Source organism: Suillus paluster (assembly GCF_016628075.1).
Source record: "Suillus paluster strain FC165 chromosome Unknown EDB91scaffold_72, whole genome shotgun sequence".
Lineage (NCBI taxonomy): Eukaryota > Fungi > Basidiomycota > Agaricomycetes > Boletales > Suillaceae > Suillus > Suillus paluster.
In genome coordinates this window covers 149268-163058 of record NW_024537632.1, presented here as the reverse complement: position 1 = coordinate 163058, position 13791 = coordinate 149268, and the positions used below count along the sequence as shown (strand labels likewise).

The 13791-nt window shown below is 44.7% G+C and overlaps 2 protein-coding genes across 2 annotated transcripts; both read right to left on the bottom strand.

The window, feature by feature from the left end:
* Positions 1-1744: 1744 nt before the first annotated feature.
* EDB91DRAFT_1252742 (uncharacterized protein) lies at positions 1745-3594 on the bottom strand (the record flags this gene model as incomplete). Its single annotated transcript, XM_041323548.1, has 8 exons — positions 1745-2464; positions 2520-2648; positions 2706-2830; positions 2888-2948; positions 3005-3135; positions 3198-3231; positions 3293-3373; positions 3439-3594. The coding sequence occupies 8 exons, from the start codon at positions 3592-3594 to the stop codon at positions 1745-1747; spliced, it is 1437 nt and encodes a 478-aa protein (XP_041172955.1).
* Positions 3595-4960: 1366 nt separating this feature from the next.
* EDB91DRAFT_1239125 (uncharacterized protein) lies at positions 4961-8385 on the bottom strand (the record flags this gene model as incomplete). The annotated part of the gene is made up of 11 exons (XM_041321812.1): positions 4961-5065; positions 5409-5436; positions 5879-6062; positions 6151-6169; positions 6240-6437; positions 6730-6826; positions 6884-7044; positions 7094-7295; positions 7485-7654; positions 7712-7930; positions 7996-8385. The coding sequence occupies 11 exons, from the start codon at positions 8383-8385 to the stop codon at positions 4961-4963; spliced, it is 1773 nt and encodes a 590-aa protein (XP_041172954.1).
* Between the last annotated feature and the right edge of the window lie 5406 nt (positions 8386-13791).

The window sequence follows — 13791 nt, the reverse complement described above, 5'->3', positions numbered from 1 at the left end:
CTCTGTCTTACTATTCCACCCGGCGCTCCACCTTCATCTCCACACTCACCCCTAACTCCTTTTAGATTAGCTATTGCTCCGGTTACCGGTTATGTCCTATTCCACTATGCTTACTGATCCGTCCATTCTTACTTCATTTCTGACTTCACTGCTTTGATCTGTTATACTTAGTAATAGACTTTCCACATGCTTTGTACATAGCCCTTACCTTTGCTGACTGATTCACTTACATGATACCTACAGTATATAAACCCCTGTAATACTCCGGAACTCCTTAGTTCGAATATCATCTTAGTTCTGCTCATTCCTGCAATCTCCGGACTTGAGTCTCACCTCTTGTCCACCTCCGAGTCTTAGGGGTTAAACCTTAGGACCACCTCTCTGGCTCTACCTTAGGGTAGTCTAACCTCTGTTCTGTTTCTACTCTGGACTTCTGTAGTAGCCTTACTCCATCCCCACATAAGTCTTCCGGAGTTCCGCCGAACTCCACCGACTTCTGTCCTCTGGAATTCCCCGGACTTCCATTGGACTTCCCCTCTGTCCCCCGGAAATTAAGGGCACGTACTCGGGTAAGGGGCGCAGCATACAAGCTGAAGCCGAAGCCCTTTGAGTAACCTCTCCCTTGAGCACGACCTTAACAGATACGTATCACCAATACCATTACAAATGTGCCTTTCACGAGGCGCCCTGAGCCAAAGCAAGCAATAATACCTCCTGCGGTGAGAGAATGTCAATGGGGTTCAACTAATATGTGCGGATACGCACATTATAATGGCAGGATGGCAGCACTACAGCGGTCCAGGAATAAGAGTCCACCATCCACAAACGGCTGATCCATATTGTGACCGTGGCATGCATAATTCGTCATTGAGTACATGAACGAAATTGGTGCCGGCTGCTGCGGCGTCTTGGTGGCACGCTCGAGGAGAAGGCTATTATAGTTACAGCAGTGGTAGACATTGTCGAGGGGGAAATGAAGGAGAAGCATTTGACGGTAAGCAACTGCCTGCCTCAATGAGTCAACAATGAGGGCTGTGATTAGCAAGCTTTTCAGTATTGAGTTTTTTTTTAAAAACACATACCATGTTCTGAATCATTGTAGCACCACAATGATGGAAAGGCATTATGGGTGAACAAATCAGCATCAAAGACGACAGTGGGTGACATTGAGCCTCAGACTGAGTTGTCCTCATGGTGGAGTATCAATGTGGATTTTGTCGTCAGGTAACAATTCTAAAGAAATGGAGCGCTCATTATATTCAGTGGTAGCAGCAATAACAAGCACATTGGTAAAATTTACCATGTCATATAAGGAATCCTCAATGGTCTTGATGAGCTGAGGATTCAGAGGTCTAAGGGAAGTCCAAGGCAGATTCAGACTATAATGCAGAATATACTGTCAATGTGGTTCAGGACATTGAAAGGAGTTGAAAGTCAGAGGGAAGATGAAGTTCAACCTTTGTTTGGCCTTGCATCATCTTTCCATAATCGGAAACAGCTTGCGATTTGAATCAAAGTCTAATTTAAAATGCGTAGGCAGCAAATTCTATAAGCACTAAGTAGAGTCCGAGAGCGACAAAAAAAATCAGTATTTGCAGAATATTTTTAAGGTCTGGCTGCTGCTGGACGAGCGTGACAGAAACGCCCTTAAAAAAAGGTAATGAGAATGCAAATCAAGAAATACTATGTATTGAAAAAAATGTAGGTGTAATGACTGTTGGATGAGCGCAAACTATTTGGCCTTTCAGCCAGACCTCCGTGTAGTCTGAGCATTGATGCTCCAAACAGCTGAATGAGTAGAATCTGCAGTGAAACCTTCGGCTATGACAAGATTATCAGCCATCTGGGCTTTGCGCCAGGGCTTTGGTTTTGGTTTTGGTTTTGGTTTGGGGCATGCATTATTAATTTCCATAGGACTTAAATGTTCAACTCCAAGACGAACATCTTGGTCCCCCAGATTAAGGTCCCCCATCGTGGTAGATATAGACTCTGGAGGAGCTGGAATAGGGGGAGCTGGAACAGGTGGGGCTACAATAGTGGGAGCTGCCGCTGCATTGACAGTCGGAGCTGCAGGAGGATGATTCAGAGGTGTGGGAGGATGAGCCTCATCTTCAGAGTCTGAAAGGAGTGAATTGTGTGGGACGCTAATGGTCTGTGAGTTTAGTAATGGCAGACGGACATCATCCAAATGACCTGCATTGAAGACCGGGCCTTCAAGCTCCTGTTCCATGGCATGCTCAAACTCTTCTTCATACATGTGGCCCAGTCCATCGTCATTGGCAGAAGGAGGGACAGAGGATGAAATTGAGAAGAGAGCATCATTGAAGAATAAGAAGACCTGGTGTGCCCAGGGGCCACCAGTGAGTAGGCGTTGACGGAAGAAGTTGTGGTATTTGCGATATGGTATCTTAGTGGTCTCCCCAATCTCAGTCAGTTCTGTGTCACTGGAAAGTAGGAACATTGCCTGATGTTTGAGAATAATGAGTCGTAGTTGTAACAATAGCTCAAAAATAACTTACGATGACAGCAGCAGCAGCAATCATACCTGGTGTTATGGCCCATAATTTCCAGATCTTAGCCTTCGTCCTAGAAGATGCAGCGCCTGTGGCAGCCAATGATGATTTGCCAAAGAGCGATACTTTCAACACCTGTTATACACCATATGAGGGTTTATTAGCTTGTACAATGACAAAAAAGGGACGTACTTGCACCAGCTTCACTGATTTGAGCATCTCGTTTGGTACCGGCATTTCGGGTGTAGGAAACAGCACCGGCACAAACTTCGTATAGTCACCATGGGGGCTCAGTAAAAGCGCACGACATCCAGGGTCTTCGTGTCATTTGTAGCTCCGTATGAAGATGTTCGCGCTCAGACTGAAGATAGCACCAGCACATGCCTTGACATCTGAGGCCATTTCAGAATGAGCATTACTGACGCCCCTCCCGAACTAAGGAGATTTAGATCAGAACATGAGAATACATCAACATGATAGGCGCAACATACCTGAGAGCCGAAGCTATGATAATTCATCAATTCATGCTCTTCTGCAGGAATGAACTGGAATAGTTCGGCCTTCACACCATCCTCCATCGACACCCCGCTTATCCAGCGCTCCTTGCTGTTAAGATTGACGTCTAGACAAGTACGCAATGGGAAGATCTCGACGTTAATCCAAAGGCAGTGAGTGATGGAGTACTTCCTCCCAAGAGCTCAGATGGTATCTTCCTTAGCTGCCATTGCAAGATCATTTGGGGTGAGATTGCGTCATTTGTGACCTTTGGATATTGCCACCTCAAGCAGGGTGTTCCTCTTCATAGTCTCCTGGTATCTACCACGCAAGTTGAGTAACAACTTTTGAGTGACCTTGAGAGCCTAGTGATCACAAACCAATGGATTTAAAATGTGATATCAAACTCAATAACAATGTAATAACTTACCTGACGGAGCTCCTGAGGCGTTGCATCTACAGAAGCAGGTGCAATTGCGGTGCAGACCTGTATAAGCTCTTCGTCCAGGTCATCTGAATTAGACTCTGATGAGGACTCAGAGTCAAATTTGGTGTTGGACTCCAGTAGATCTTGGTGCTGCAGCATGATGGGCAAAGGCAAGAGGACTGGCGCGACTTGAAATTGGGTAGAACTGGAGGAATCTGGATCAGTGTCACTGTGAGTTTATATACAGAACTCATAGTCTGGATCATGCACTGATAGGCGAGCATTGCAATTCAGAACATTTTGGGGACTTGAGGACGGCACCACGCACAAATACATACTAAACCTGTAGCACAAGTAGCCATTGCACACAAATCAGGAACTCAAAGGTAAAATACACACCCATTATGCTCCAAAAATGTCCAAGTACAACTCGTAACGTGTAATGATCCACGTGTGGTGTCATCATCGAACCCCTGCCAAGAGAGGGTTGTGTTATAAGAAATGCATGATGAGTACACATGTCGGTGACTTGTCGATGCCATTATCAATAATGCTCTGAAACACCCGAACATGGTGACCTTGTTAGTGAGCGGCAATATCCTTCAAGTTCATAAAGCTTACCATTATTTGATGACGTTGACCTGATTGCCAATGGCCATGAGGAAGTTGTCAGATTTGATTTCATGGTTGAGGGATTCTCACCTGTACAATAAAAAAGTACATAATAAAAGGAGGGAAGAACAATCTTCATTAATGCTGTGGCAGGTCGTGCAATGGGATTCAGAGAGAGCAGGGGTCAGGTCTTGTTGCGAGGAGGGTGAATATACAGCCTAAGGGGACCTGGGGGTGTGGGACTTTAGTGCGCGTCCGTTATAACACTGGGGTAGATGTGCAAGAATACCTACTAGTCTACGAGCGGATGTATTAGTCCTCAATGACTTCTTGATTTTAGCCTCCATCTTGGGGGTAAAATTGCTGCTCAAGATCTCCCATAATAGGATTGTGCTGTAGATAGCAGTCAGATGTGAATGGAAAGCATAGATCAGAGGCCACACCATTTGAAAAGTTACATCGCAGAATACATAATACAACGGAGGTCTAAGGAGCTTGCCAGGATTGTGGGTCTGCGATATGGAAAGGTACAGTAATATCTATGGTAGAGTTCAGTCCAGTGAGGGATGAGTTAAAAGAGTTGTCTCTGAGAATGAAGAAATATGTCAGTGTCTACATAATTAACAAGGAAATAGTCTCCAGGAATAGCAAAGTCCGGCACAACTAATACACCACGAATGATAGATTGAAGCATGATGAATTCTGATGAAGCCATGGGTCACGCACGAAGACGAGTCAGTCGCAAATCTCGGTCAATAGCACATTGCAAACCCATTCGCAGATCCATAGGTAGAACTGAAGTGAGATCTAAAACCCTGCTGCCAACCGTGTGCTTGAACATAAGCAAGATGCGAACAAAAATGTTCTTGTCATTGCTGTCTTTGTCATTGGTGCGAATCAGGGCACAGTCACATCACTCATGCTCATGAAAGCTCGGGTTACACCGCAAATAATCTGTAGTGAGCTTCCAATCCACAGCAGACTCATAGTTGACCTTGAGGAACCGATGCTCCTGGACCTGCGATAAAGAAATTTAAGAAGAGGAACATCAGTGAAACAACTATTACTGACAGTGTGGGTTTCGGTAGCTACTGTGATATCAGCGTGACTGCGGCCGATTCAAGTGTGTTCGACCCTATAGGGGAAGCAGTGCAATGCAAACCACCAACAACAAGTTGTATTGTCCGACCTAATAGTCGATGCCAATGCCGACTTGGCCGATCGAAGTTGAGCAAAGAGAGAGTGAAGCTGAGCAAAGTGGAGCGCTCCTGAGTGATAAATGAGTGAAATAGAGGAGGTGTGTGTGTAGTATGATGAGCGAACATTTAAGAGAGTCGGCTGACGACTCAATGAGAAATCACACAAGAAATCGTTCCAAGTGAGAATTTGCTAGAGAAACTACTAAGAACATGGGCGGAATATATAGTAAATGAGACTAAGTGATGAAGGGGAACTTCAGGTCGCTTAAGATGCCTCATGGATCGCTAAATACTCGTTTCTCTGTGTCCATGTAATAAGGTGTGGGGTGGGGCGATAAAAGGCCGATAAGCGGTCCAATTATGTGAATGGGGATGGAAAGTGATCAAAGTAAGAGATATACGTACCAGTAGACGATGGGCCAATGACATGAGACGATGGATAGTGACCGATTGCGTGTGCAGACGATGTCCGACTTGGATCGAGTGCGACCGACTGGGCCAATCGTCGGCCAACGTCGATGTGGAGCGGCAGCGCAGGAAAGTGGGTCGGAGAGGATCGGAAAGATAGGGGATACTAGCTCAGTAGCAATCGGCTTCCTACAACGGTATCTCATGCTGAGAGTATCAGCCACATTTTGCCATCAGGTAGCAGTATGTTGTAGGTGGGCAGAAAATTGTTGAGGAATAATGAAAGTTTCTTGCGGAACTGTGCAAAGGCAGGCTTGGATGCATTTTCTTCTTCGAGCTGCGAAAGGGTCAGGGAGTGTTGCGGGGCACCAAGGTGAATATGTCTGCCAAAAGGTTGATCATCTAGGTCTTCCTCCTCAAGTTCTCTCTCTGAGAGCATGGCCTTACATTGTTCTTCATCAAGGTAGTCAACGCGGCTGCAGATGAGCCCGGAGACAAGGGTCATATGATCTAGTCTAAGTATCTAGTATGCAAAGGATGCACAATGAGTTGAATTACAGAAAGCACGATCTAATAAAGTGATACCTGGTTAGCGATATCCTTCCTGTTTGTTTGCAATTTGTATGCACATTTGATCAGTCCATGTTGCTTCTCATTTGGTCTGGTGCTGAAGTTTCGAGCTGCTCCTTTCTCCCTAATGTCAGTGAATACATGCTTCGAGGCATGAGCCTTTGGGAAATTCCAATTCTTAGTCGTGTCATCGCCAAGGGCCTCAATATATTCCTGTGTGATAGTAGTGTTGAGTCACAGTGACAGGCACGAACAAATCGGACAGGACTTACATCTAACAGTTTCTGAAACACAAGGATCTCCGCCTCTCCAGCTGCAAGAGTACTTTCAGTATGAACATCAAGCAATACATACATATCAATGTGAAGATAGCTCACTATGCACTTTAAGAGTGCATAGCCAGCTTCATCTTCCACATGTGTGAGCACGTTCTGTGCCGCGTACACGATTTGCTATCAAAACCATGAGAAATGTGCAGTTTTAAATATAGCGCACTAGAATATACCCTAGATATGTCCTGGAATTTGTTACCATCAGTAAAATATATGTTGGTAATGCGGTTGAAATGGTTCAGGTTTTGCCATTGCGGAAATGCATCAAACCTTTAAAATTAACGACATATGAGAGACTGATAGAATAACAACTGGGAAGGGACTTACTGTTTATCAACCTTCTTCTCGGCAGCATGTCCAAGTGCCTTGACGTGTTTCTTAAACTCATCAAACAAGTGATTGCCAAACTTCCCCTTATGATAGAGATGTAGCGGATCTTGCGAGAGCGCATCGTGCGGGTTGGACAGCTTGACTTTCCATAATGCATTCTGATGACTGTGAGATCATGTAAGTGAGAAAGACACATCCATCACACACCTTGATAGGCCTCAAGTTCTGTTTCTTCAGTTCTGCCTCGCCCACAATGCAGTCTCTGGACCATAACTTGACACGATCTTGTGCGTCTTTAATGGTGCGCTTAGGGTAAGTCGTTGAATGGTCGGTGAGTTCTTCTCTCGGGGCCAGGCAAATGGGGCAAGGGCAGGCAGAATTAAGGCCCCGTATTAGCGCCATCACACACCTAAATATAAATGATTTGTGTTAGAAACAATGTGTTAATGATATATAAACATGGACTACTCACTGCTCTTCATAATCAGCTGATAGGATCAGAATTAATGGGAATAGCCAGCGTTAAGTTCCATTGTAGCACTAAGACCATCAATTGAGTGCCATTCACACAACATTGCAAGGACTTACAATCAGTAACCAACCTACCAGACACCCTCCTCCGGGACCATTGACATTCCTAATATTGACTGGTAGATTCCCGCAGCGGGTGATTACTGGGTATGCTTTGACAGTACCAGCTGACGAAAGATGAGTTTTGTCAGCATATAATATGAATGCGAAGGGCACTCCATTCTCAGGTAATAAGGACTAAATGAATTGAAATTTAGTAGTCAGTCACGTAGTATACAAAAAGATTGAGCACACTTGAAGATTCCACCAGTGGTCTCCCATCCATGGCTCATGAAAGCAGTGCTCAAAGTGAGTCCCGTCGTGCTTATAAAGCTGCTGAGCATCCCAGACAAAGTGTGGAGCCAACAAGGGATTGGCTAATAGGTCCATTGCCCAGTCCCACAGAGGCCGCGAATAAACTTCATACTCAATTGTTTCCTTCTTGTAATCAATGGGTATAATATGTTTTTCAAACTGTATAATTGAACATAGTCATGTACACTTGATACAAAAGTAAAATAAAGTTACACTGCTCTCACTGGTGACATCTGGCTAGACGCCCTAGCCCATGCAGTTGTAACATCTCTGTGTGTTCTGAACGAAAACTTTGTGTGACCATCTGCGACTTGCCAAATGAACTTCAACAGCTCATTCATTTGGTCCTTGTTCAGTGCGGCTTTGTGCGCAAGCTCAGTGAACTCAAAGTCCGCACAACAGGTAAAAGGGTGCCAAGGTGTATCATCAACCATGGGTGAACGTGTTCCCAATCCAGTCCCATAAGCAGAAAATGTCTCGACAGTTGTAGGGTGACCGCTGTGGGGGTGGAACTCTGTCTTGAATGTGTCGGAACGGGCTGAAGTTGTTGCTGTGGCTGCGGAAACTGGAATGAGACTTGGAGGAGGTGCTGCTCCTGCAGAGGTGCTAGCCATGCTTGTATCAGAGTTAGAACCTAATAAATGATGTTAGTTATGTGGCTCGGGTCAAGATAAGAACACATACGTTGTTGTGCCTCACCCTCGACACTCTGCGTGTCATTGAGACCCCCTTCCAGTCCTGCAGTAGGATAATCGTGGCCATCATCATAATCATACACATCAAATAATACAGTAGCAACAGATGTTGCAGCTGCACCTCCTGATTCGGAGTCTGCAAGCACAGAGACTTGTGCAGATGTGCTGGTGAGGTTATGCTCATTTGTTTTCTTGTGTTTCTTGTTGTGATGACGTTCTGATGCAAAAGATTTTGATAATCAGTGATTGATTCAGGATATTATCAAGATATACAATGAACTGTCAATATGTTCTCCTTCATTCAACATTGAGTGTACTGCAGCCCACACAATTTTTTTGTCCTCTTTCTTCTTTTCTTTCTGTTGAAGGCAGCTCTGCTCGTGCGACTTGATGCCTCTAGATGTGTAGGATTCATTACAATATTGACATTGGACCTTGCTGGTAGACACAGAGGTTTGCATATATTTGCACCCTCTGTTGGTGTTGTTTCTGAGTGGAGGCATATGTTATTGTAGTATAATATAAACACAATGAAGAGTCGGCTTGAATTCAGATACAGGGCATTGAAAATCAGTTTGAGGTATTGGAATCGAAATCGGATTGGTTGCTGACATAACCAAACACTTGCAAGGCACAGATGCACCTTGCAAGTTACCCAAAATAATGTTGCTTCCTTGGAATGTTCTAAAAATATACCACCGTTCCTTGGAAGAATCTTGCATTGCGGATGCAATATGGCTAAATGATATCTCAATTTGGAAACATTACAAGGCACCTATGGAAATTTCCAACATAGTAGTGAAATAAATGTTTTGACATATTTTTAACTTGTAAGCCCTGGCCTGGGCCCAAGCCAAGCCCAAGCCAGGCCCAAGCCCTCCTAAAGGGCCTGGCCTGAGTTTTTTCCAGGCCCAAGCCCTGGATTTCAGGTCAAGCCAGGCCTGATGCATCACTAAACACCTCATCCTCTCTGTTCTCCCACTCAACTGTCTCATCATCACGGTGAAGGAGTTCTGTGAAGTCAGTGAGAAAGACCTCTTCAGTGATCAAGTTGGAAGCAGTGTGATCTACAATGGATTTGCACCAACTGAACTTCATGATCTGGAGCTGTTTGAATTGGTTGGACCCTAAATGAGAATGGCGACCAGTGGCAATCTCTGCATCTGCAGAGAACAAATGCCTTGTTTCAAGTTGTATTCCTCTAGGCTGGGAGGCAATTGGCTCAAAGAAGGGACACTAGAAAACCGCTGGTGTACATTATGATAAATAAATTTGTGTGCCTTCAAGGGTGAGCTGAGTTCAAACAGAAGGGACAAAGAAGATAAAGTAGAGCATGAAGGAGCTAGTTTATGAGGTAGAATGATCCTCAAGTCCAAAAAAGTTTTGCAGGAGAAATACTGCATCTGTGGCCTCCTGTCAATAGTGTTTGAAAGTCTGGTCAGGTCCAGTTTCTTGATTTTTTTTGGCACAACCAGACCTAGACTGGTGTTTGTTTTCTTGCTGTGAACCAAAAGACTGGACTGGTGTGAGGATTGCCCTGACTATAGGCTTGGAATCCTTGTTTCTGTGACCCACATCCACATACTTGTTCTGTGCTGCAGGCAATAGTTGTAACCATGTTCCCTTGCCTTGTGACACATTGTGCACTTTACCCAGAAGCTTTCCTGTGCTATCCGAGTAGTTGCAGTCATATTACCACGGACCCAGACACCTGCAATGCATTCCCACACCTTTGGAACCTTTGGAACAACCTTAAGAATTCTCTAGCGATCAATTCACTGTCCATCTGGCCCTCTGATATGTATTTAGCTTGTCCTCATGTCTTGTTACAAAGTATACAGCCTTATTACATGTTATTACCTATTCCTACCTTTCCCTATCTCTATCCCTTCTTTACTTGACACAGTTTTGATAGTATAAGTACTAGGTATCACTATACAACTACTTCACTTCACTTTTACTGTATCTCTCTGGATTTACCTTAGAAGTAGTCACCTTGGGATGCTCTTTTGAGTTTACATTGGTAATCCCTATACCTTGACCTTACCTCAACATACCTGATCCTTACCTTGACATTCCTTACCTTGCAAACACTAGCTTTCATACCTTGTTACCTCATATTGCATCCCTATCTTGTCAGTACCTTTCTGCATTGTACCCGGAACTTTCCCATGCTTGCACAACCCATTCCACAACATTCCTGCTGTGGGTACAACAAGTCTGTTGAGGCACAGACTAATGTTGGGTCTGGCAACACCTAGCTGCTATGTCTACTAAGTAAACAATGTTTGACCCTTAGAGGATATCCCACTGAACACAGTTGTGAGGCTTCCAGGTTAGGGGTTCCAAAGGTGCAGGAAGGTTGCGAAATGGGTTGCAAGTGCATGGGAATGTTGCAGAATGGGTTGTGCAAGTGCCAGAAAGTTCCAGGTACAATGCGGAAAGGTACTGACAAGATAGGGATACAATATGTTGTGCTGCAGATAAACCAGGTTGATTTCTGCCAACCACGTAATGAGCCAATGTGTCATATACCGGATCCGAGCACCTCCAATACCACCTGTGAACATTCCCACCACTGGTCTGACTCCCTGTTTCCCCGTCCACTCCATCCCTCCTCCTCCAACAATGCATGAAGTGCATCTCAGCAGGACTAGCCCTGCTACCTCCACCTGACTCCACTCCACTCCTCCGCTCCTCCGACACTACCCCTATTTCCTCCGACACTATATCCCTACCATCCGACCCTATCTGGAGCTCCACTCCTCTGCTCTGTTGGTCCGACTGATCCTACTCCTACTCCCTCCACCATCTCCGCTTTTCCAACCCACTTGGTTCCTCCAGTTTCTCTCGTATCTCTTCACCCAACTATTAGTCCGCCCGACCGCCTCACCGGTCCACTCCTAGACTAGGAACCACTCAACTGGTCCTAACTCCATTTAGTATCATAATTCCTCCTTTCAGATCACCGGTAATTCCTATACCCAAGTGATTATTGATCTGTCATGTACATACTATTCTCCGAGCCTCCTTCTCATATGTCTCAGTCATCTTTCTAGTAATTCTGTACACTCAGCACATAGCCTTCTGCTATGCTATGCTACTTACTTAGAGTATATAAACATATGTACACCTGTCTGTAGATCTTTAGTGTGAATATTACCTTTTCTAAGCCCTGCTCTCTTGTCCCTGTTCTTGGGCAAAATCCTTGACAACTCCTGTTTGCCGGCCTAGGGGATTGACTCCCTAGGTTGGCCGCCTTCTCTGCTTGTCCAACTTCCCGCACCTCTGCTGCCTTTCCTGCGTGTCGGACTTGTGGCTAATACTCTCGTACCTTTGTCCTCCGTGTTTCCATTCTGCTTCAGACTTCATCCAAACAGTCTCCTCTGCTCTGTTCCTACTGTTAGCTCCGACTGCAGTAGCCCTCCGACTCTCCCCTGTAGGGCAGACCAATCTCCACCTGATGTTCCTGCAATTATCTAGTAGTCCGTTGGTCCTCCTTTGGAGGACCTCTGCTCCAACATCCTGTCGGAGCTCGTAGAACTCGAGTCGGACTACAATCTGAAATTAGGGGTATGTACTCGGGTAAGGGGTGCAGCACATGAGCTGAAGCCAAGCCCCTCAGACTTCATCATACCCCTGAGCACAGTCTTAACACGATGCTGCTGTGAAAAAAGTGGCACTGTATTCCCACACAATGTGATCCAATTGAACATGTTTGATAGTTGGGTGTTTGGTCATCTTGATTTCCTGACAATAATCCATGTCTGGTGGTGACCTTTATTGCAGGGCAAGATCACCAACAAGATGCCATTGGACAAAGTTATCATGCCACAGCATCTTCTCATGTCTTTTGAGCCAGAGTATTATTTGACTATACTCATCTTTATGGTTGGTAGCCCTGTAAGTGTCCTTTGTGAGGTCAATGTGTAAATGTTTGGTGTACTTGGTGTTGTAGTTGTTGGTCATGCCATACATTTTGATCATATGTACATAGTGATGGAAGGAATGAAGCTTTGGGAAGTGCCAGAGTTTGATCAGTGTGATACGGGTATTGTGCAAGGTAAAGGAAATCAAGGATGGCACAAATGACATGAGTAAGGTAAGCATTATTGAGATTACCAGGAAACCATATACCAATGACAATGCTGAGCAGGAAGTGACAGATTTGATTGTGCTCAGTTCCACTAACATGGGAAAGGCTACTGATCCCTTTTAGAAACAAGCAGATATTGTGGTGATGGGGAAGCCTGTGACAGTGAGCGTCAATCTCAGCTTTGCTCTATGTCTCCTTGATCCACTCAATGAGGTGCTTGATGATACCCTGGTAGAGTTGATGTAACACATCTGGTGTAATGGATTGGAATATGTTAGCATGCAGGAGATCCAGCCAGAATGTTTTGAAGACAGGCTTAACCCCACACTCCTGACACACTCATCTCCACAGGTCATGATCCTCATCAATAAGGGACAATGTAGCAAGAATTGCCTCAAGGTCACACAACTTCACAGGAACATCTAGACTTCCCAACTCCTCATGTGGGATATCACACTTCAGGCACTCTCCTGACTTCATCTCAGTTGTTAGCAACTGTTCAGGGTAATCTGTGGAATAACAAGCAATAATAGGATGTCCTTGATGCACAACTCCATTTCCACTGGCCATAGCAACACCATCCTCACCAGGGACTTTCAGAGGCTCTAGAATGTGATGCAAACAGACATAAAATAAATTTGTTGCCATCCGACATCTTGCAGCCTTGTTCATGATATGATCAAGTTTTGAAATTAGTAGACAGATGAACAGGATCCATGCTTGTCAAGATGGCTTTCAATGAATCTCCTTTGGAATATTGCCTATTGTCATATAGATAGGATAGGCAGATTTATTTCAAAACATGGAAACCTGTGTCTTGTCGGACAAAAGGATGATGGGTATGGCTGTTGCTCTAGGTTTCTTGGCTTCAAGTTCTTTCTAAATAATATTGTGGTAAGTTTGATATGATTCAAGCAAATTTTTCAGTGACTTGCCTGGGTGGACCACCACCACTTGCCAGTATGGAGATCATGGCACATTTGGATAGTCTTGTCAGTGTCAACATAATGGTGTTCAGGGGCATAGTTGAGATGTTGTGAGAATTCAGGATCTGAATAAAGGGCTTTGACACATTCCATGATGTTGCATGAGTAAACATCAAATGTCTCATCTGCAATAATGATTTCTTCATGTTTTAAACATGGTCATCTGCACAGTAACTGTTGGTCAATGATTTGATTGAGTTTATGGGTGTTTCAGTATGAAAGACCCAAGGCATCATGAAGCTA